The sequence below is a fragment of the Parasteatoda tepidariorum genome, chromosome 6, assembly GCF_043381705.1.
Source record: "Parasteatoda tepidariorum isolate YZ-2023 chromosome 6, CAS_Ptep_4.0, whole genome shotgun sequence".
Classification (NCBI taxonomy): domain Eukaryota; kingdom Metazoa; phylum Arthropoda; class Arachnida; order Araneae; family Theridiidae; genus Parasteatoda; species Parasteatoda tepidariorum.
The window spans coordinates 77,457,744-77,479,552 of record NC_092209.1 but is presented as its reverse complement, the minus strand read 5'-3'; the positions used below and the strand labels follow the sequence as shown (position 1 = coordinate 77,479,552).

Here is a 21,809-nt window from a genome sequence, read left to right as displayed (position 1 = left end):
TATATTTATATATATTTATATATATATATATTTTTAAATTTACTTTCAAAATCCCACCCCTGATTGTTTAGAAATTTAGTATCTATTCTTCAAGCTCAGAAAATTGCATCTTATTATGGGAAATTTCATTGTTGGATTAAAAATTAGCAATTTTTGTGTGCACTGTTATCATTTTCAAGATTTGATAATTGGAGAGATTAATTGAAGATGTTCAATGATATACGGAAACACTACATTTTTTCAGTTATTTTTCAGATATTAGTATAAAATATTAAGTTAGTCTTTAAATGAGAAAGAGTTCAATAAAAAAAATATCAACATCCTGATATAGTTTTACTATCTGCACCTATTTTTCTAAAAAACAAGAAACTACCACATAACATGTTTCACATCAGTAAAGAAATATATTAATTCTGTTAGAAAATGTATATGTAAGGAAATATAGTGGCGGTTTATTTATTTTGGCATTTTGTTTTTAGCACGTTGTGAGGCTTGAAGGGATAAATATTTAAATTGAATCATTTTTTTTTTAATTTCACATTACTTTAAGCACTTCAATTTTAATTGGATTTTAAGATCAATATTTTTAAAACGTTTCCAAAGAAAAAAAATTCCTGTTTTAAAAATCAAGAAAAATAAATAAATAAGATTATTTAAATAATAAAATAAAAAGCAAATAAAGATTAGTAAAACTAAAAGAGAAAAAATAAGGTACATCATTTTCAAGCAATGTGTGGGAAAAGATTTCCCGTGGGGAATCTGTGGTTTCAATTCAACATTTAAGAAATAATAACTTCTGTTAGCATCATGTACAGAGCTCCAATAAAATTCGAGCACTTTAGCATCTCACATACTAAACTAAACTCAGCGGCGCGACAGCCCATAGAGGGCCAAGGCCTACTGTGCCCATCTCAGTTTTCTTGACCTTGGGCTCTGGGGTGCATGAGCAGATGTTCCGGTCAGGTGGTCAACCGAACGCGGAACCCCCAGTGTTTAGTTCCCAAGCATGCTTGGTACTCATTTATCGACCCACTGAAGGGATGAAAGGCTGAGTCAACCTTGCCCGGCCCGAGGATCGAACCAGGGACCTGTGGCACGACAGCGCGAAGCGCTACCGCTCAGCCACCGGGCGTCAGCATCTCACATAGTAATCGATTTGCGATCTGGTGATGAAATAGGATACCAGTTTGTGGAACTAAGAAGATAATAGTTCAACCAATTTCTTTATTGTCACCATTTTAGTTTTGAACTCTGTGAGGAAACTTTTCAAAAAATGGTCGAAATCGTAACTTACAATAAATTCCATTTGGACCATAAATTCTGTTTGCAATAGTCAGAAAACGATTTAAGTTTGTATTGTTATCTAGTACAGAATTCCAAATAAAATTTAAACACACTAGCTAGTTGGAAAATGTCCAAAATGCTTAGTGACTGTTAGTTCCCTTTGATGAGAAATTCTATTCGTAGCTATCAGGAAACGATTGAGCGAACATCCTCTACATAGTTTCAGTAAAGATTAGAGCACTCTTGCTTGTCGGAAAGTAGTCGAAAATTGTAATTGCAATTCCATCCTCACAGTCACAAAAGCGAGAGAATTAAATTGCAGGTTAGGAAAAATTTAACTCTCAATTAGTTCGGTTTAAAATAAAGTTTTTTTTTTTTCCAGAGTGCTTAAAAGTGCTGGAGCATGTGTATTATTAAGATATCTTTTGTTTAAATAATTTTTAACAAAATAGCTGCCTATAGAACATATTTTATTGCATCTTTTATCATAAAAATCAGGTTCGTCTACTTGATTAATCAAAATGTATAAACTGAATGAAATTACATAACGAAAATTACGTTACTAAAAATACTTTAAACTGAGCTGAGGAAAGTAAAGCAAATAGTCAATCTTTCAATAATCGATTAAATTTTTCAAAGAAAGAAATAAAACTCTTTTTATAAAATTTGCGTAATCTTCTTAAGTGCATATTAAATGAAGTGTTTAGGAAAATTTATCAAGTGAGCATATCCTGAAACTAAGCAAAAATAATGAGAAAAGAATATCAGAATTTCAAGAAAATTTATAAATTTGAATCCGAGCTTTATCCAAGACCAAAGATACATTCCTTGCTTAATTCAGTAAGTGGTTACAACCTGGTTCTCATGACAACATTTCCATGATGAAAAAAAAAAAAAAAAAAATTCCCCCGTAATAATTCGTTTTCTAATCACGGACTGCAATTTTTTGTGAAGTAACACAAAATACATAAATCATTTAAACTCAACCCAAAGTTTGACTATTGTTTTTAAGTTGGCTCTATATTTCACATTGTTACAATTTTAGTGTCGACTACATTTAAGACTTGTTATAAAACACACTATACTAAATAGACAAATAATAAAAAAATGCAGGCGTAAATTTTCATTTTTAGATAAAGGGGGTTCGAAAAATTGGATTATGTTCCTGGATCCAACTGAGCTATAGCTAGATCCTGCTATAGATATGTTCTTTCAAAAGCTTTACAAATAACATAGAAGTTTATATTTTATGCTAAAATTTTTGCAAAATAGTTTTGAATTAAGTTTATATTTTACAACCTAACACATTTCTAATTTTTTGTATACTGTTTCTACAATAAAACGCTCTCGCAACCGGCAATTGTCAGCCAAAGGGGTCATAGAGGTTCAGGCACCTCAATTATGCAACTACGATATGATGGTGGTACACAGAGGGGTGCAACCTTATGTTATTGGGTGAGGGGAAATTCCAATTTTGACCCAGTCATAAATTAGAGCCTACAATTATTTTTACATATTATAATAAAGGGACCTCAAAAACGACATAAAATATTTATATTTTTTGGGGACTTATGCTGTAAGCTATAAATAGCATAGTTGAGCCGCAATAGCTCAGGGGATAGTGCATTCGCCTTCCAATGAGGTGGACCGGGGTTCGATCCCGGCGATGGCTGGTTGATACGAATTCCTCATCCGGCTTGCACCAACCACAGTGCTGACGTGAAATATCCTCAGTGGTAGACGGATCATGGGTTAGAGTCCCCTTGTCGTCAGGCTAACCGTGGGAGGTTCTCGTNTGTTTACTTTTTGCGCATCCCTTAGGAAGACAAATCCCTAAGGATCCCAATATATTTTTCATCTTTAAAAACGAACAACTTAAGTTTTTCTTTATCTTATTATCAATTTTATTTTTAAATTCTAGATTATTGTTAAATTTTAATCAATCATATATACCAGGTGCAGTACCTTTAAAAATGATGAAGTTTTTGTTTGAGAGCCCACTTTAATAATCATGTTAAAATAGTTCGTTCTCTTATTTTCTAATTCTATGATATTGATTTCTCTGATTAGAAATGTGGTGGAGCTTACTACTTTTAGGAGCTATGCGTAGGGGCTATAAACGATAGGGAAAAGGGGTAAGAAGAAGGGTGACATTTCCCACATTTTGATCAAATAAAAATATTTAAAATCATCGCGTTAGATACTTTTACTTTATTTGCATCATCATTGGAGAGGCAAGCCACTTGACATAATCAACGTTTATCATCCTCCGAATCAGAAGCAGCTTCCTGCAGTTCTTTCTAAATAAAAACTCCATTATCTTGTGTGACCTCAACGCCAAACACCCCATCTGGGGCTGTCCGAGCACTAATGCAAGAGGAGAGGATTTGCTTCAATTGTTGGATGATACAGAATCCATGATTCTCAACGACGGCACTCATACTTTCACATCCTACAGCTCGAAGTGAATTAATCGCAATTGAACAGGGCATCGATGCTATAATCAACGAGAGTGACTTTGGAGATCTTTGGATCCTGTCGGACAGTCGCAGCTCCCTTCAACACCTACACATCTGGACTAAAGTTGGAGACAAAACAAGCATCTCCATCCTTCTTAAACTTCAACTTATTTCAAAGCACCACGACGTTCATCTTCAGTGGATACCATCCCACGTTGACATCTTTGGAAATGAGCAAGCGGATCGCTTGGCCAAGGCGGGCTGTAGTCATTTAACATATTCGTCCTCAGCCCTTACCTTTACAGAGTATCAGTCCAAAATCAAAAGCCATCTATCAAAAAAGTGGAGGTCATCATTGGTATGCGGCCAAGAGGAACCGGGCTCTTCACTTGTTCATAAAGGTGATAGAGCATCTTAAACAGCTATTTCCAGACTGGACACGCGAACAGTCTCTCGTACTTTAAAGACTTATGCAGTCTGCTCCAAATGTGAAGCCCAGCAGGCCTCAGCTGAACATATCCTCGACTGCTTGGGCCTTTCCAAGGAGGACTTATATGATACTCCACTTCTTATAATCGACTTTTTGAGGGTCAACAACCTACTGGATCTTGTCTGAATCTTGTCTGACTTCGTCAGACAATTAGAGGATAAGAAACAACAACAACAACAAATTTATTTGCTAAATATTTTTAAATCAAAATTTCTATCAAAATAAGCTCACATCTAATGATTATTAATGTTTTGCTTATAAATTCTACCGAAAAACGTAGTTAAAGGTTAAAAATGAAATGTGATCTATAACATGAGCTTTGTTTCTGAATTGCTAGTATATCTTTATTAACTATAACACTGTAGCATAATCTGAAACAAGGAGGGGAGATAGGGTGAAGCGTTACAGTAAGAGACCAACAGGGGGAGAGGGTAAAAAAATACTGAAAAAAATATGCGTCATCATTTATGCACCCTCTAAATCTATTTCTACTGTCTTTATTTAATAAAAAGTATTATTATAATTATACTAATATATAATAATAATTATATATAAAAATAATTAAAATAAAAATGTTAATTTTTATCAGCATTGAAAAAAGTTTCTTCGAATAAATTCTGTTTTTGAGTAGTTATTTAACTGATTTGACCATGAGCAAATGATGGTTCTATTTATAAATTTAAATAAAGACTAAGACAGTAATAATGTCCCAAATTGTATTCATCGGGTCCATTCCAACTCATTTGTAATTAATTTTATTCATTGCATTTAATGTCTTCCCTTTCGTAGCTTTCATGTATTTCAATTTTTAATCGATATTTCAAAATTTTCCTAAGACCTTGAATTCTGCTTTTTGAGTAGTTATTTAACTGATTTGACCATGAGCAAATGATAGTTCTATTTATAAATTTAAATAAGGACTAAGACAGTAATAATGTCCCAAATTGTATTCATCGGGTCCATTCCAACTCATTGGTAATTAATTGTATTCATTGCATTTAATGTCTTCCCTTTCGTAGCTTTCATGTATTTCAATTTTAAATCGATATTTAAAAATTTTCCTAAGACCTTAAATTCTGCTTTTTGAGTAGTTATTTAACTGATTTGACCATGAGCAAATGATGGTTCTGTTTATAAATTTAAATAAAGACTAAGACAGTAATAATGTCCCAAATTGTATTCATCGGGTCCATTCCAACACATTTGTAATTAATTGTATTCATTACATTTAATGTCTTCCCTTTCGTAGCTTTCATGTATTTCAATTTTTAATAGATATTTAAAAAATTTCCTAAGACCTTAAATTCTGTTTTTGAGTAGTTATTTAACTGATTTGACCATGAGTAAATTATGGTTCTAATTATAAATTTAAATGAAGAATAAAGGCAAGACAAGAATAAGCTTCCAAATTAAATTTCTTAGGCTCTTTCTAATCTTTTCTAAGTTAACAGGCCTGTCCTTTCGTAGCTTTCACATATTTCCGTTTTTAATCGATCTTTCAAAATTTTCCTAAGACCTTAAATTCTGTTTTTGAGTAGTTATTTAACTGATTTGACCATGAGTAAATGATGGTTCTAATTATAAATTTAAATAAAGAATAAAGGCAAGACAAGAATAAGCTTCAAAGATTAAATTTCTTAGGCTCTTTCTAATCTTTTCTAAGTTAACAGGCCTGTCTTTTCGTAGCTTTCACATATTTCCGTTTTTAATCGATCTTTCAAAATTTTCCTAAGGCCCGACAACCATCAGAGGTGAAAAACCTCGATAATAGAAACCACTAAAAGAACTTGACAATGAAAATAAAACGGGGTTAGCGGAACATCCGAGAGGACCTCTAGCTCTAAGAAACTAAAGAAAAAACGGGTCACCAACTTCTTTAACGCGGGATGTTATGAAAGAATTTCACCTACTACTGCGATTGAAAGTGTCTGTTAGAATGGTAAGTTCTGTTTATTTTTTTAAAAACGTATTCAATGTTATGCTGGTCTTTAACTAACTTCAATTATATTTTTAATACATTATATTGTTTTACGAATCTTTGCTCAATAATAAGTCATAAAGAAGCTTTAAAAACCATCACTGTCATGTCATAAATTATCATTCGTAATGTTTGTGTATGAAATAACTATATTTTTACCGTTTTAACCTCGTTATTTGAAATATTAACTACCGCTATGAATATTTGTTAAGTAAAACGAATTAGTTACCGGTTGTAAGGTTAAAATAAACATTAAAATAAAACATTAAGTAAGTGAACATTAAGTTAGTAAAAGTTTTATAACAGTTTTAAGTACTAATTATCATTATGAAATTCGAATCATTCAAAAACCAGAACGCTTAAACATGTTTTTATATTAAGTTGATAGAGAAATATTGAAAAGAGAAATAGGAGTAGAAAACTTATAATTTTTGAAGAATTATAGAGGTTTAAAAACGTTTGAAACTTTTTTGAAAATATTTCCTTTCGGAAAACCGGTGTGCACTGCAAAAGTACAGCATTACGAAAATACAATACTGCAAAAATAAAGCATAACAAAAATACAGCATTAAAAAATACATCATTGCTAAAAAAATTGATCAAACTGTTACTACTTTTTACTAAATGAAAACTCTTATTTAAATAGTGGTACAACTTTACTTTTGTTCATTTGGAGTTTAAGTCAAATGTCTGTATTGTTATTTCCATCTTGTCACATTTTGGTAGCCTCTGTTCGGCAACAAAACTAAATTGCAGATGCGCAAGAACTGTATAAAATAAGGCAGAAATTGTTTGTCTAAGCATGAAACATCTTTTTTTTTTCTGTATAAAAGAACATTTGGGCTTCCACTTAAATTTTATCTTAAATAAATACATAAGGCCGTGATAGCCTGGTTAATAGGGCATTGGGCTCATGTCCAAGAGGTCGTGAGTTCGATTTCTCACCGGCCGAAGACTCCCCGAGTACAAAATGGTGACTGGAGCACGCTGAATCTATCGGCGTCACAAAGTCCTCCAAGTTCCTATGATCAATCAATACCTCTGAGTGTACTGGATCGGAGATTAATCGTGCTCTGGTTCAGGTCAAAATTACGATCTACGGATGGATGGTGTGTGAATGTGCCCTACTTGTAAAACGGGCTGTGACATATGTGTGTGGCAGAAGTCGAAAACTTGGCCATAGATGGTGCCACATGAAAACAGGAAGAAGCGCACCCCTCTTGCTTTAAAATAGGCTTAACAGTATTGACAAGTGGCATAAGACAACAAAAACAACAAATGAATACAGAATATTGGAATGAAAAAACAAGGACGAGTGCAATGGAATTCTTGTATCTAGAATTTCGAAATTGATGAAATGCATCACACAAATGAACTACATTATTAGCATATATTTATTTTATTTTATAACCGTCGTTGAACAGTCGACCGAATTTTTGGGTTTACGACTACCAATGTTCAACTCCGTAGCCTTGTAATTTTGAACCCAATCCAGAAGACAAGGGAACTCCTTGATCAAGTAACGGGAGAAATTTGCATTACGTGGAGGGCTTTTTGATGGAGCTAACAATCACTTGCGTTACATGGAGAGGAAGACCACGAGAACCTCCCACGGTTAGACTGACGGCAAGGAGACTCTAACCCATGATCCGTCTACCACTAAGGATATTTCACGTCAACACTATGGTCGGTGCAAACCGGATGCAGAATTCGTATTGGCCAGGCATCGCCGGGATCCAACCCCGGCTCACCTTATTGGAAGGCGAGCTCTATCCCCTGAGCCATAGTGACTCAACATATATTTATTCTAAAATTTCAAGTTTAGTTCCCTTTTAAGGATCATTTTAGAATCAGGCTAACTATTGGTTCCATTTAGGAGTTAACTCTTAAGTGCTCATATTTTTAATGGTCATTATAGTTTTTATAGATTGATGCTTTTTTAGAGTAGAAAAAAATTACCCCGACCATTTTAAATGTTGTTGTAGCTGAATCGTTGAGTCTTGATATTTCTTTTAACAGTGAATGATAATATCCTTAAGAAGTTAATTTGTCGTTGACTAAAAAAATCTTATTTTGTTTTTCTCTTTTAGATTCGTACAGTAATCTTCCTTACTACTGTCATTTGCTTAGTGGAAAGCAAAGTGTTTGACCGATGTGAATTAGGTAGAGAGTTATATGACAAACATGGTTTTCCTTTAGAAGATATTCCTAAATGTAAGTACTACTTAAATTTTTTGAATACAGGATGTTTTGTAAACACCTCCTTTAACATATGCTTTTTGAAATCATTTTTGAAAAAGGAAATAAAAAAGGACACGCATTAAGGTTCGCTAATTAATACTTAAACTAGGAACAAACAGAAACGCTATCGAAATCACACGAATCATTATTGAAGAAGGTGTATCTGGATTAGCTTTACTACCGGCTGTAATATTGAAGTGTTTATAGTAATTGGCTTTCAAAACCTCTCTGTTTTTTCAGGCAATCAAACAGATTTGTTGTTTTATGCACTCGTCCTTCTCAATTGGTGTCCTGCAAGTGACGCAATCGTGGGTAAATCGTAGCATTCGGTTTTGTCACAATTCTGAAGTCAATGTTTTGTCAACAATTCTGAAGTTCAAAACACACGCGTGACGTCAATTAGCGATATCCAATTAAATGCATTCCTAAGGTTGATTCAGTGTGATAATAAACCAAGCCTAATTGCTGTGATATTAACCCACCAAGCACAACCACATGATTAGGGTCAACCATGTGATTTAAATTCACATGGTTGGGTATTCCTAGACATATATATGTATATAGTTAATTATTTTGCTCCTCTTCTCTCTCTTCCCTAACAAATAACTTTTTGATCTTGCTAATTTTTTTTATTGAAAAATAAAGAAATAATTTCTACATTTGTAAGATACGAAAAAAGAATGTTATTTTTTGGAAAAATGATTTTATAAATAAAATTATTTTTAAAACTTTTTTTCACTTTTAAATTTTTAAATTAAAATATAAAATAAATGCTTGAAAAAAATAAGAAAAATGATTAAAAATGAATTTTAACGTTAATTCTGTTTGGGGGGGGGGAGGAATAATAACAACATAATCAGAAGTTTGTTCCCACGTTTTTTTTTTAATATCATTTTCATTTAATTGATATTAAAAAGTATCAATTCCATGCATTTTATATGATTCAATGTATTATTATTATTCAATGAGTCATTTATATTTTATGTTCAAACATTGAATTTTTTAATATTAATTTATATTATTTCTCCGTCAAGCGAAATGTTAGATAAATGTAAACTTCAAGCACGCAAAGTTGAAACAAAATCTTACGCCTATTTTAGTCTTGAAAATTTTATACAAAAGAAAAATCATAGAAAGTAAATAATTTTGATTGTAAAATTTTTTTCCCCGCAATATAATTGGCTGCACAAACTTTTTAGGGCTCTGTCTGATTCATTGGGAAAGTGGATATGACTCCAGAGCTGTTAACAATGGATACAAGCCAAATACATTAGATTATGGAATATTTCAGGTACCTAATTTATATTTCATGTTTTTTTTTTTTTAACGGTCTAAAAAACTTTAAGTTTTCCCGCCAAAAATTATGTATCTAAATTTTTATTACATAATAAAATACAAATTTCAGCAATTCAAAAAGAATTTTAGTTCTTATTCAAGCTGAACTGGAAAATATTTTTATGATTTTATTATAAAAATGGTTAATTAAACAAGAACTTTTGATTAAGTATTTATTCGAAAAATGTTATCAATATTATTATTCAGTTCTTTTTTGTTGGTGTTTTACAAAAATCATCAGTTTTTACTGTAGTTTCTGTAAAGCCGCGATGGCTTAGGGGATAGAGTGTTCGCCTTCTAATGAAGTGAGCCGGATTCGAATCCCATCGATGGCTGGTCGATACGAATCCGCATCCGGCTTGCACCGATCACAGTGCTGACGAGAAATATCCTCAGTGGTAAACGAGTCATGGATTAGAGTCCCTTCGACGTCAGGCTAACTGTGAGAGGTTCTGGTGGTCTTCCTCTCCATGTAACGAAAATGCGGGTTTGTTCCATTTAAAAGTCCTTTACGAAGACAAAATTTCTCCCAATACTGGATACAGGAGTTCGCTTGTCTTCTGAATGGGATTCAAAATTACTAGGATACGGAGTTGAACATTAGTAGTCGTAATCCCAAAAAAATTGGGTCGGCTGTTCAACGACGGTTATATATGTAGTTTTGTGCAACTGCTTTAAGAGCTGAAGAAAGTAGTGTGCAAGAAATGTAGCTGTCCGGAGAAAAGTTCTCCACAAAATATATATATATATGGAGAGATCTAAAATCATATTTAAAAATTTTTTTATGTTAATGTAAGAGGGAATCATTTTATAGGTAAGAAAATTAATTACTTCAAATTGAATATTCTAAATCTGTTAAAACAGAACAAAAAAAAAAAAAANAAAAAAAACGTGAATAAAATTCAGAAATGTAGCTGTCCGGAGAAAAGTTCTCCACAAAATATATATATATATATATGGAGAGATCTAAAATCATATTTTAAAATTTTTTATGTTAATGTAAGAGGGAATCATTTTATAGTTAAGAAAAATTAATTACTTCTAATTGAATATTCTAAATTTGTTAAAAAATAACAAAAAAAAACGTGAATAAAATTCAGAAATGTAGCTGTCCGGAGAAAAGTTCTCCACAAAATATATATATATATATATATGGAGAGATCTAAAATCATATTTAAAAATTTTTCATGTTAATGTAAGAGGGAATCATTTTATAGTTAAAAACATTAATTACTTTTAATTGAATATTCTAAATTTGTTAAAATATAACAAAAAAAAACGTGAATAAAATTCAGAAATGTAGCTGTCCGGAGAAAAGTTCTCCACAAAATACACTGCTGGACAATTGCTAAGGACGGATGACACTATCATCCATAGCAACATTAAAATGAAAGGAAGCAAAATGTGGAAAATTAGAATAAGTGCGGGATATAGTAAGAAGAGGTATGAGTATGAAATTTTTTTTTCCACGTCTGTTTATCACGTGATAGCGCTGATAAGAGCTTTAAAGGTTTTGACGCGTGTGGAGAGTTGTTGTTTCAAGTCAAAGTTTTACAGGAAAGATTTAGTTGACAAACTTGAAATTTTCGGCATGTCTTCCCAGTATCACTAAGATGATTTTAAGCGAGGCCGAATTATTGAAAAGATCGAAGAAAGGCGAAAAATAACAGATGCTGCTAGGGAGTTTGACATCGCTCAAAGCGTTGTTTCACGGCTGTGGAAATCATTTAAAACTACTGGAATGTGTAGTAGGCTGCACGGGGGAGGTTGTGTTAGAAGCACGACGCCTGCAGAAGACAGATACATCGTCCTATTAGCAAAAAGGAACAGGCGCACCACAGCTCAGCAGGTGGCAAATCAGTTTCTTGCTGCCACAGGAAAGCAGATTTCCCGAAAAACTGTTGCCAGACGTTTGAGGGGAGGAGAACTATACGCCCGAAGACCTGTTGTGTGTGTCCCATTGACCAGACAGCACCATACGGCCCATTCGTGAGCATCACAATTGGACTGAACAGGACTGGGCATGCGTACTATTCTCAGAAGAGAGTAGGTTCAGTCTATCATCGGATTGTAGACGCCAACTGATCTGGCTCGAGAGTGGTACTGACTATCGTATAGAAAATATCCAGGAAAGGGACCGATATCCGACATGCATTGTCATGGTGTGGGCCCGCATCATGATCAATGACCGCACGCGCCTACATGTGGTTGCGAATGGGACTATGACGGGTCAACGATACATTGATGAAGTTCTACATCCTCATATTCGTCTTTTCCGTGGTGCTGTCGGTGATAAATTTGTTTTTATGGACGACAACGCAACATGTCATCGAACACTCGCTGTTCAGGATTGTTTACACAGCGAGGGTATTCAACGCCTCGTATGGCCATCACGTTCTCCAGATCTAAACCCAATTGAAAATGTTTGGGATGCTTTGGGGAGGCAACTTGCTGGTCGAAACTATCTTCCGACAAACAAGAATACCCTCATCCGTGCACTGATAGAGGAATAAGATAAATTGCCTCAGCAGCTGCTGGATAATGTTGCGCAAAGTATGATACGACTTGTAGAATGTTGCATCACACTCCACGATGGACATATCCCGCACCGACACCTTTCTTCAAGCTGCCTGCTGACATTTATATGTATTGTTCCATTTTTTCGTACGCAGCAACAAATGAAAAAATTTTTTCTTTCAGGTGTTTCATAGCTTTTGTACTTTCCAGAACAATTAATATTCTTTATTCTAATGTCTGTTATATGATTCAATGTATTATTATTATTCAATGAGTCATTTATATTTTATGTTCAAACATTGAATTTTTTAATATTAATTTATATTATTTCTCCGTCAAGCGAAATGTTAGATAAATGTAAACTTCAAGCACGCAAAGTTGAAACAAAATCTTACGCCTATTTTAGTCTTGAAAATTTTATACAAAAGAAAAATCATAGAAAGTAAATAATTTTGATTGTAAAATTTTTTTCCCCGCAATATAATTGGCTGCACAAACTTTTTAGGGCTCTGTCTGATTCATTGGGAAAGTGGATATGACTCCAGAGCTGTTAACAATGGATACAAGCCAAATACATTAGATTATGGAATATTTCAGGTACCTAATTTATATTTCTTGTTTTTTTTTTTTTTTTNGGAGAGATCTAAAATCATATTTAAAAATTTTTTATGTTAATGTAAGAGGGAATCATTTTATAGTTAAAAAAATTAATTATTTCTAATTGAATATTCTAAATTTCTTAATAAATAACAAAAAAAACGTGAATAAAATTCAGAAATGGACATGCTGTAGTTCGATAAACAAGAACCTTAGTTAGTTAGAATTCCAACTATGTAGGGCGATAGTAGATCGGTTAATTTGAATACATCTTTCATGTTCTTTAATTTGAAGTTTAAGGGGACGTTTAATTTGTTCAATGTACGCAAAATTACAGTATACAAAATTTTATAAATACCCCAGATATTATTTATATTCCAAATTTAATTAATTTATAATTTTTTTATTTATCTCTTTTTTAGTGTGAAGAATGTATTTATTTTATAGATGATCTATGTCCGTAATATTCTGATATTCTAAAAACTACATTATTAAATATATTTGAAAATCATACTACTTTCATGAAATTTTTTCAATATCTTTATATATACATGTATTCACATTTTTTTAAAATGTTTTTAATTAAAAAATATAATAGTTAATAAAATATCTGTTAGATTAGATTATCGGAATCATATTTTTACTAAAATATAAAAACCAAAGAAGACAGTTTAATTTTTTTTTAAAATTCATATTAAAAAATTTATCAATAATTGATTTTGTAAATAAAGGAAATTTTAATGATGAATAACTTCTTCTCTTAGATCTAAAGAACTCCAAATAAGAGTATCCCTGAATTTTCTAACCAATAATAATAAAATGCTAAATATAATATTTTTTCTCTAATTTTAACTTAAATTAACACAAAACACTGAAAAAGTGTGAAATATATGTTTAATTAAAATTCGGCGTCAAAAAGTTAAAGTTCTAGGGCCCTTAGGCCTGCTTTTGGGGAACACCAATCTCGGGAATTTTACTTTGCTAAAGAAGATGAGGATTTTCTTTCTAATGTTGTTATTCATCACCATTTCATTATTAATTATACATCCAAAAACTGAAACATTAATGATGTGTGTTTACTTAGATCAATGATGACATGTGGTGCAAGAGTCCTCTACGTCCCAGTCAAAATAGATGTGGAATCCCATGTGAAAGTAAGTATATATGTAAAAATTGTAACATATAAAAGATTATAACATATGAAAGATTATAACATTTAAATTGCAACTCTAACTGAAAAATTCAACAATACAAAATGGTGAAACTTCTCGGGAGCGGGGCGACCACTTTCCGTTCTACTGCAAAATGGTCGTTACCTCCATTGACTTCAAAATCGTTATCGAAGGTACAAACGATTTTAACGCTTTTCGCAAACGATTTTAATCTTATAGTCAATGTTATTTTCTTGGTGCGGAAATGTCACTTCTGTTGACGTCATGAAAAGACGGATCGATGAATAAAATTATGATAAAAATGATCCCAACTGATATAATTATGTGTAAAAACAATTTTGCCAATTATGAATGATGATAAAGCTATTTTAAATAAATAAACAATTATGTTTTTTTTGTTGAATTTTGCTTTTAATTTTATATCATAAAAACAGCTTAAAAGATAAAAGAAGTTCGTTTGTTTGAGATGCTTCTTTTTTTCTAAAATAATTTGTTTCTCCCAATTTAACTTTCAACTTTAAAAGTAAATCATTGATAGTTTTGTCTTTAGTGCACTCTAATGTAAACATGAGGTTGTATCGCGTAAAAGAGATCTCTAAATACAAGTTTTAATATACTTATTTGTTTTGTTAAATTTTTTTGTTTTGACTTCGTGTTTCCTTATTTGACCTTTTCTGCATTTGGTGCAGATATTTTCCCGGTCGTTGGGAGAGGTTATAATGGTCTAAAAGTTTTCTACAAAACAAAGTCTATGGAAAAAATTCCGTGCCTCCCAAAAGTGGTCGTAAATAGAGGTGTCCGCTACATAGAGGTTGTCTTTCCTGCGTTTTTCACTAATGCTCCTCTAAAAAGTATAACACAAAAAAATTAAGGAATTGTTGTTGCTGCCATTGTTTTGTGTTTAACTTTATATCAAGTGCTTAAAAATCATTATTTTCAGTTTCTGAATGTTAAGTGTGAAAAAAAACACTCGAAACATCCTATACATATTTTATTCTAATGATCGGATTTTCACGTACTAATTAAGACTCATTAGTAGTTCGCAAACCTCACCTTAAATACTAATCAGAGCAGACGATGTTTTAAATCAGACGCAAAAACATTTGACTCCCAAAATATAAGGAAGGGTTAGCCACAATCTGGGAAATATGGTGTTAAAAGTTTGGGTAGGAGAATGGTCGAAAGTGTGGACTGCTTAATGTTAATTTCAGTTTTTTGCGTGTTTTGCTATGTCTATAGAACGAATGAATCGAAAACTTTTCACGCACAATTATTAAATTCGCTGATCCAAAGGAAAAGAAAAGTCATGAATAATAAAATTAAATAATTATGAATAATTTTTTTTATAATAGTCGAAAACATTTGAATTGTAAGGTATGCAAATTTTTTAATTTTGAAAGTTAAAAAAAAATTCCTATTAATTTTTTTTTCTGAAAAAATTTATGAAGTTTAACAAAAATATCGACGCAAAATTATTATACAATATTTTTATTTTCTTGCAACTTCTTTTTCGCTACTGATTGAAAACTACTACACTTGAAAAGTAAGTTTTCAAGTTGTAATGAAAACTTATTAATACGTTTCTTGAAAATAATAAAGAAAAGCGAAACACGTTGACTAAAAAAAGAGGAAGAAAAAAAAGTTAAAAAAAATATCAGCAACAGTTGTAGAATATATTATGAATTTTAAAATATTTTCATAAAATGTTTTATTTTTTAGGACTAAAAGATGATGATATCACTGATGACGTGTCCTGTGTTTTAAAAATACTTAAGGAAAAAGGCTTTCATGAATGGTATGTGGCAGCTTAAAACTATTTTTTTAAATTGTAAATAGTTTAAGTTGATCTTGATTTGTAGCAGAATATTCACCAAGTCTGGGCAACTTCAAGGCAATGGCTCATGGGAAGCCAAAAAAGAAACATTACACAAAAGGGACCAACTCGAAAGATATAACTAGTAGTCTCCCCTGGACAAACATCTGCATGTTTTTTTTTTTTTTTTTAAATTTGGTAATTTAAAATTTACTTGGCACCTTGGAGATTGAAGTTGAGATGACAGATCAAGGTACGGAAATATTCCCAATAGTTTTATTCAATTCATTTACCGAACAGTAATTTTGAAGTAATATAATCCTAAGATCCAAAATGGGCTTAGAGAATGGCAATACTTAGATCCTATTTTTAAAAAATTAACTTTCCTCTTGTTGCATAACACACTGCCGTCATTATACCATTGGTTTCTAAATTGTTGGAGCTTTAACAGGATTTTTAGATGGTACTTTACTTTTTTTATTTTTTATTCTATAACATAAAAGAAGATGAGATATTTAAAATAATGAGATTAATATGAGATGCTTAAAATGATGGGGTTAATATGAAATACTCAAAATATGGGATTAATATGATGCACTGAAAATAATAGAGTTAATATGAAATATTCAAAATAATGGGATTAATATGACACGCGTAAAATAATAGGGTTTATGAGAGATACTCAAAGTAATGGGATTAATATGAGACGCGTAAAATAATGGGGTTCATATGAGATACTCAAAATAATGGGACTAATATGAGGCGCTAAAAATAATGGAGTTAATAAAAATTAATCAAAATATTGGAACTAAAATGGGACATTTAAAACAATGGGGTTGATATAAGATACCCAAAACATTGGGACTAATACGAGACGCTTAAAATAATGGAGTTAATGTAAGATACTCAAAATAATGATGCTAATTTCAGACACTTAAAATAAAGTAGTAAATATGATCTACTCAAAATAATGGAAAGAAATAAGAGGCGAAAGATATAATGGGGTTAATATGAGATGCGCTATAATAGGGCAATAAGAGAAAAAAAATCTGTCAAATTTTATAGTAATTTACAATATATATTTGAGCCGCTATGGTTCAAGGGATAGAGCGTTCGCCTTCTAATGAGGTGAACCGGGTTCGAATACCAGCGATGGCTAGTCGATAGGAATTCCGCATCCGGCTTGCACCGACCACAGTGCTGACATGAAATATTCTCAATGGTAGATGGNGGTTCAAGGGATAGAGCGTTCGCCTTCTAATGAGGTGAACCGGGTTCGAATCCCAGCTATGGCTAGTCGATAGGAATTCCGCACCCGGCTTGCACCGACCACAGTGCTGACATGAAATATTCTCAATGGTAGATGGATCATGGGTTAGAGTCCCCTTGCCATCTGGCTAACCATGAAAGGTTTTTATGCTTTTCCTTTCCTTGTTACGCAAATGCTGGTTAATTCCATCAAAAAGTTCCCCACGAAGGCAAATTTCTCCTATTACTTGATCCATGAGTTCCCTTGTCTTCTGGATTAGGTTCGAAATTACAAGACTACGGAGTTGAACATTAGTAGTCGTAAATCTAAAAATTGGGTCGGCTGTTCAACGACGGTTATAATATAAATATTTATATTCCTTAGCTGCTTTTTACAGATAACGTATCCGAGAGATAGTGAAATTGCAACTAAATTAGTTTAATTTTTACTTAATGCAATCGAATTTTTGTTGCAAATTTAAAACTAAATGAAATTAAATAAATGTGTGTGTAGCATACAAAATGTTTAATAATCACCGGCCTCAATATATATTTAAAAATTTTTTGCAAAAATGAGGTTAAAATTATTTACACTAATTGATAAATTAATTGATGATTTGATAAATTAATGTGTAATCGAGAAAAAGGCAAAAACATTATCAAATTTGAAGAACCACGATAAAATAAGGAGGAATTAAAATATCAAAACTCGTTATATTTCCTGAGGTAATTCGAAGAAAGAAAAAAGACAATGATTAGAAATTCCATAAAATTTCAACTTGCAGTCTAACTGCTTTTTGGTGCTTTTAATCCTGTCTTCCTCAATACTGATTTGTCAGTTTTTAATGATTCTGCATTTTTCTTAAATATTAATTCGCGAACTGTAATGTGAGTAGTTTTAACTTCATTTTTGCCAAGAACCCTTAAAATATGTAATTAGAGAAGTGATTACAGAATACGCTGTACACATAACAGTTTGCATACCCAAATGGCCAAATTATTGGACGCATTATAAGATTCTATTTACAATCTTAATTATCAGGTAATACTATACAGCTTTATAGTTTTTACTTGCCTGAAACCGGTTTGCATTTGCTTACATTCGTGTATCAATTGGTTAATATTGTAATGCAATACGTTAAAAATAAATACAAATAGGAAGTATATAAAAAATCTACTGAATAAGAACCATGTATGTATAAGAAACATGTATGTTTAAATATAAAAGTATTGCATACAAACTCGTGCAAAACATGTAATTATTAAAAACTATAGTACGTCTAACAATTTGGTCTAATTATTATGTAATTATACTTATAATATACTCATACTTGTAATATATTTATAATACCTGATATAATAAATATTCTATATTTATATAATATATCGTCTAATTTAACCAACTGATACACGAACGTAAACAAGTGCAAACCGGGTTTAGTCACGTAAATACAATAATATAGTACAGTACAGAACCCGTTATCCGGAAATCAGAAAACCGGAAAACCAAAAAACCGGAACGAAAACCGATAAATTTTCCCGCCATTTTTAAAAAAATTTTTTTTTTCCTCTTAAGATTTTAGGATTTTTCTTTCTTTTTTGAAAGATGTTTACCTTACCATCATTTTGGAAATAATTATTAGTGTATTACTTCATCATTTTTCTTCTTTTTAAGATTATTTCCAAGTATTTTTCTTTTAGTTGGGTTTAACAATAAAAAAGCGGCTTTTTGCAGCGATTCAGAAAACCGGAAAAATCAGTTATCCGGAATATCGATGGTCCCGATCATTCCGGATAATCGGTTCCCTACTGATAATTTAGATTTTACATAGAATCTTATAGTGCGTCTAATAATTTCGCCAGGGACTGTATACTATCATCCTATATTTAATAATATGTTGTAATAATAATAAATTAAGCGTATAATGAGGTTAAAATAATTATGTACTGAATATTTTTGCCACTTTTGAAAATAATATATATATTTTTAAATCTTATTTTTAGGATGTCATATGGACTTCGATGTAACAGCAATACAGGTGAATACATCAAAAACTGTGATATGACTTCAAGGACAGTGAACATAGGCATGAAACTAAGAGATGAACCTCAACCTCATGTCAGGTTTAACGTTAACTTGGTAACGGAACAGCCACACCTACTCAAAGTTCGATTAGGCTTGACTTCAGACCCTAAAGGATTCAAAGTCAACGTGAACGCCAAAGAAGCCAAACTGAATTTTTTCACGAAATTCCTAAAAGCTCATTATAAAATTAAACCCTTTTTTAGCTTGCAACAATATGTCACCAAGTAAGCTGACGAAAAAGTGCAACTCACCTCATCAGTGGACAATCCTATTTATGTGCCAAAGTGGTTATGAATAAAAGAACTGAAAGCTACCTTTAAGAAAAGAAATCAAAATACACACCAAATATTTTTTTTTTACGAGAAAGCTCAGCTTTTGTTCAAATGGGTATAAATCAGTTTGGTAGCAGGTTTACCAGTTGATATTAATGTAATTTAAAAAAATAAACGTTGAAATTTGTTGAATATTCTTGGTTTATTTCATTTTTAAATAAATAAAATAATGATAAGTTATAACTAAGCGTAGAGTATCTACCACTACAAAAATATACTACCAATTCACTAGTATAAAAAACATGTTAACTCGATTCTGTGTCAGAACATATCGATATATTACGATGTATAGTGATATTTTTTCAATTTAAAAAAAATTAGTTTGTATATATTTTTGTCACTTAAATGAAATTTATCAACTTTGAAGATGATCGTGCATTCGATAATTATCCTTACTGATAATTACGTTTAGAAATAAATATCATTAGCGATAATTATTTTATTTGAGGTATATCGTTGTCGACAATGATTGTGTTATTATCGTATGTGATCATAGTNTCTTTCTCCAGATTAAAATTGATAAAAAATTATTTGCGTTCAACAATGAATCAAGATCGTTTGGCATCGCTCGCACTTATGTCTATTGAATACGACATTTTGCGTAGTTTGGAATTCGACAGCATAATACAAGATTTTGTTGAATCCAAAAATCGCAAGAAAGTAATATCATAAGATTCAGCAAAATAATTTATTACCGAAAAATATTATATTTTTATATGTATCTTCATAATTTTGTGCAAAATACACTTGTTGTTTTTAAAGCTAAATTATTTTTGTCAGCAAATTTTTTTCTCCCAAGTTTTTCGTAGGCCCTAGGCACGTGCCTATATGTTAATCCGGCCCTGAGTGTAGAGTATCTACCACTACAGAAATATAATACCAATTCACTAGTATATAAAACATGTTAACTCGATTCTGTGTCAGAACATATCGATATATTACGATATCTAGTGATATTTTTTCAATTTAAAAAAAATTAGTTTGTATATATTTTTGTTACTTAAATGAAATTTATCAACTCTCAAGATGATCGTGCATTCGATAATTATCCTTACTGATAATTACGTTTAGAAATAAATATCATTGCGATAATTATTTTATTTGAGGTATATCGTTGTCGACAATGATTGTGTTATTATCGTATGTGATCATAATCGATAATATCAGCAATATTTATACTTCTTATGGTCGATAAATCTCGATGTATTACCGTCAGCGATAATCAGATATGGTATTAACGATATATTGTAACATTTATGTGTAATTGCAATGTAATGTTTAAAAAATATCGGAATTATAAGACACATTGACCAGAGTTATGCTATACTGCAAAGCACTGAGATTCTCTAATTAATTCTTTGTGGCAGAAAACTATAAAATTTCTTTGTCACAATTCGTTGAAGACAAAAATTATGGTTGGACTCGCAAATATTCTCTAAAACTTGTTGGAGAGTAACTGAATATTTCAGATAATTATTTGATCCAAAAAGTGCATTAAGAATTAGAAAAAATGTCATTAAAAACTTTGTAAGACATTTAATCGACAAAGTGTGTTATGATCGTTGTTTGTCTGATCGCATTTTCTGGGGTGCAAAAGTGTCATGACTACGGATTTCTCTACCCGTAAAATAGACCAAAAGGCATTAGAATTGTGCCTGGTCACAGTCTGGAAAATAAAATTGCCGGTGCTCAAGAAAGTTAGTATCTGCTTTGGAAGAGGGAACACTTTTAGTTCATTTTCTAAAAGTTAATTTAGCTATCTTACTTCAGTTGTTATTGTATGGCAAATGAAGAACAAGATAATACTCATTTATAATAAATGAAAAAATAAAAGTTTCTAGCTTAATTCAAAAGTTTTAATCTATAAGTTTTTCCTTGTTGAAAAAAATAGAACTTTGAATAGGAACTTCTTGCTTAATTCATTTTTTGCATTGGTCAATGTTCTTTTAAATTCAGGTGGTTCTATACAGTCATGTAAAATTCTACCCCAACATTTTTTTCTTAAAGTTGAGAGGCAAAAGAGTTTACGTTTACACGGATTTAATGACAATGGATGTGTGGTCATAGAACAGTCAAAGAATGTTTATAAAAACCTATATAAAAAGACAAAAAAAATTTTTTTTAATAGCTGTTGTCCAACTAGGAAACGATGGTATAAACTTCTGCTTATTAAAGTTAGAACAAATTTTATGTAAGGTATTCTGTAACGACCACTCTAAATACATATTTTAAAAACCTTTGCCAAAAAGTGTGCACT

General features: G+C 31.5%; 1 protein-coding gene across 1 annotated transcript; it reads left to right on the top strand.

Moving 5' to 3' along the window:
- The first annotated feature begins 5,978 nt into the window (after window positions 1-5,978).
- LOC107445539 (lysozyme C) lies at window positions 5,979-19,684 on the top strand. The gene is made up of 6 exons (XM_071181716.1): window positions 5,979-6,172; window positions 8,302-8,425; window positions 9,652-9,743; window positions 13,986-14,055; window positions 15,793-15,868; window positions 19,139-19,684. The coding sequence occupies exons 1-6, from the start codon at window positions 6,125-6,127 to the stop codon at window positions 19,446-19,448; spliced, it is 720 nt and encodes a 239-aa protein (XP_071037817.1). The 5' UTR covers window positions 5,979-6,124; the 3' UTR covers window positions 19,449-19,684.
- The last annotated feature ends 2,125 nt before the right edge of the window (window positions 19,685-21,809 follow it).

Bases quoted from the DNA above. Each gene is read 5' to 3' on its own strand.
- LOC107445539 (XM_071181716.1), top strand. From the start codon at position 6,125: ATGAAAGAATTTCACCTACTACTGCGATTGAAAGTGTCTGTTAGAATG. The intron at 6,173-8,301 runs GTAAGTTCTGTT...TTTCTCTTTTAG, and splicing joins TGAAAGTGTCTGTTAGAATG to ATTCGTACAGTAATCTTCCT. The intron at 15,869-19,138 runs GTATGTGGCAGC...TCTTATTTTTAG, and splicing joins GAAAAAGGCTTTCATGAATG to GATGTCATATGGACTTCGAT.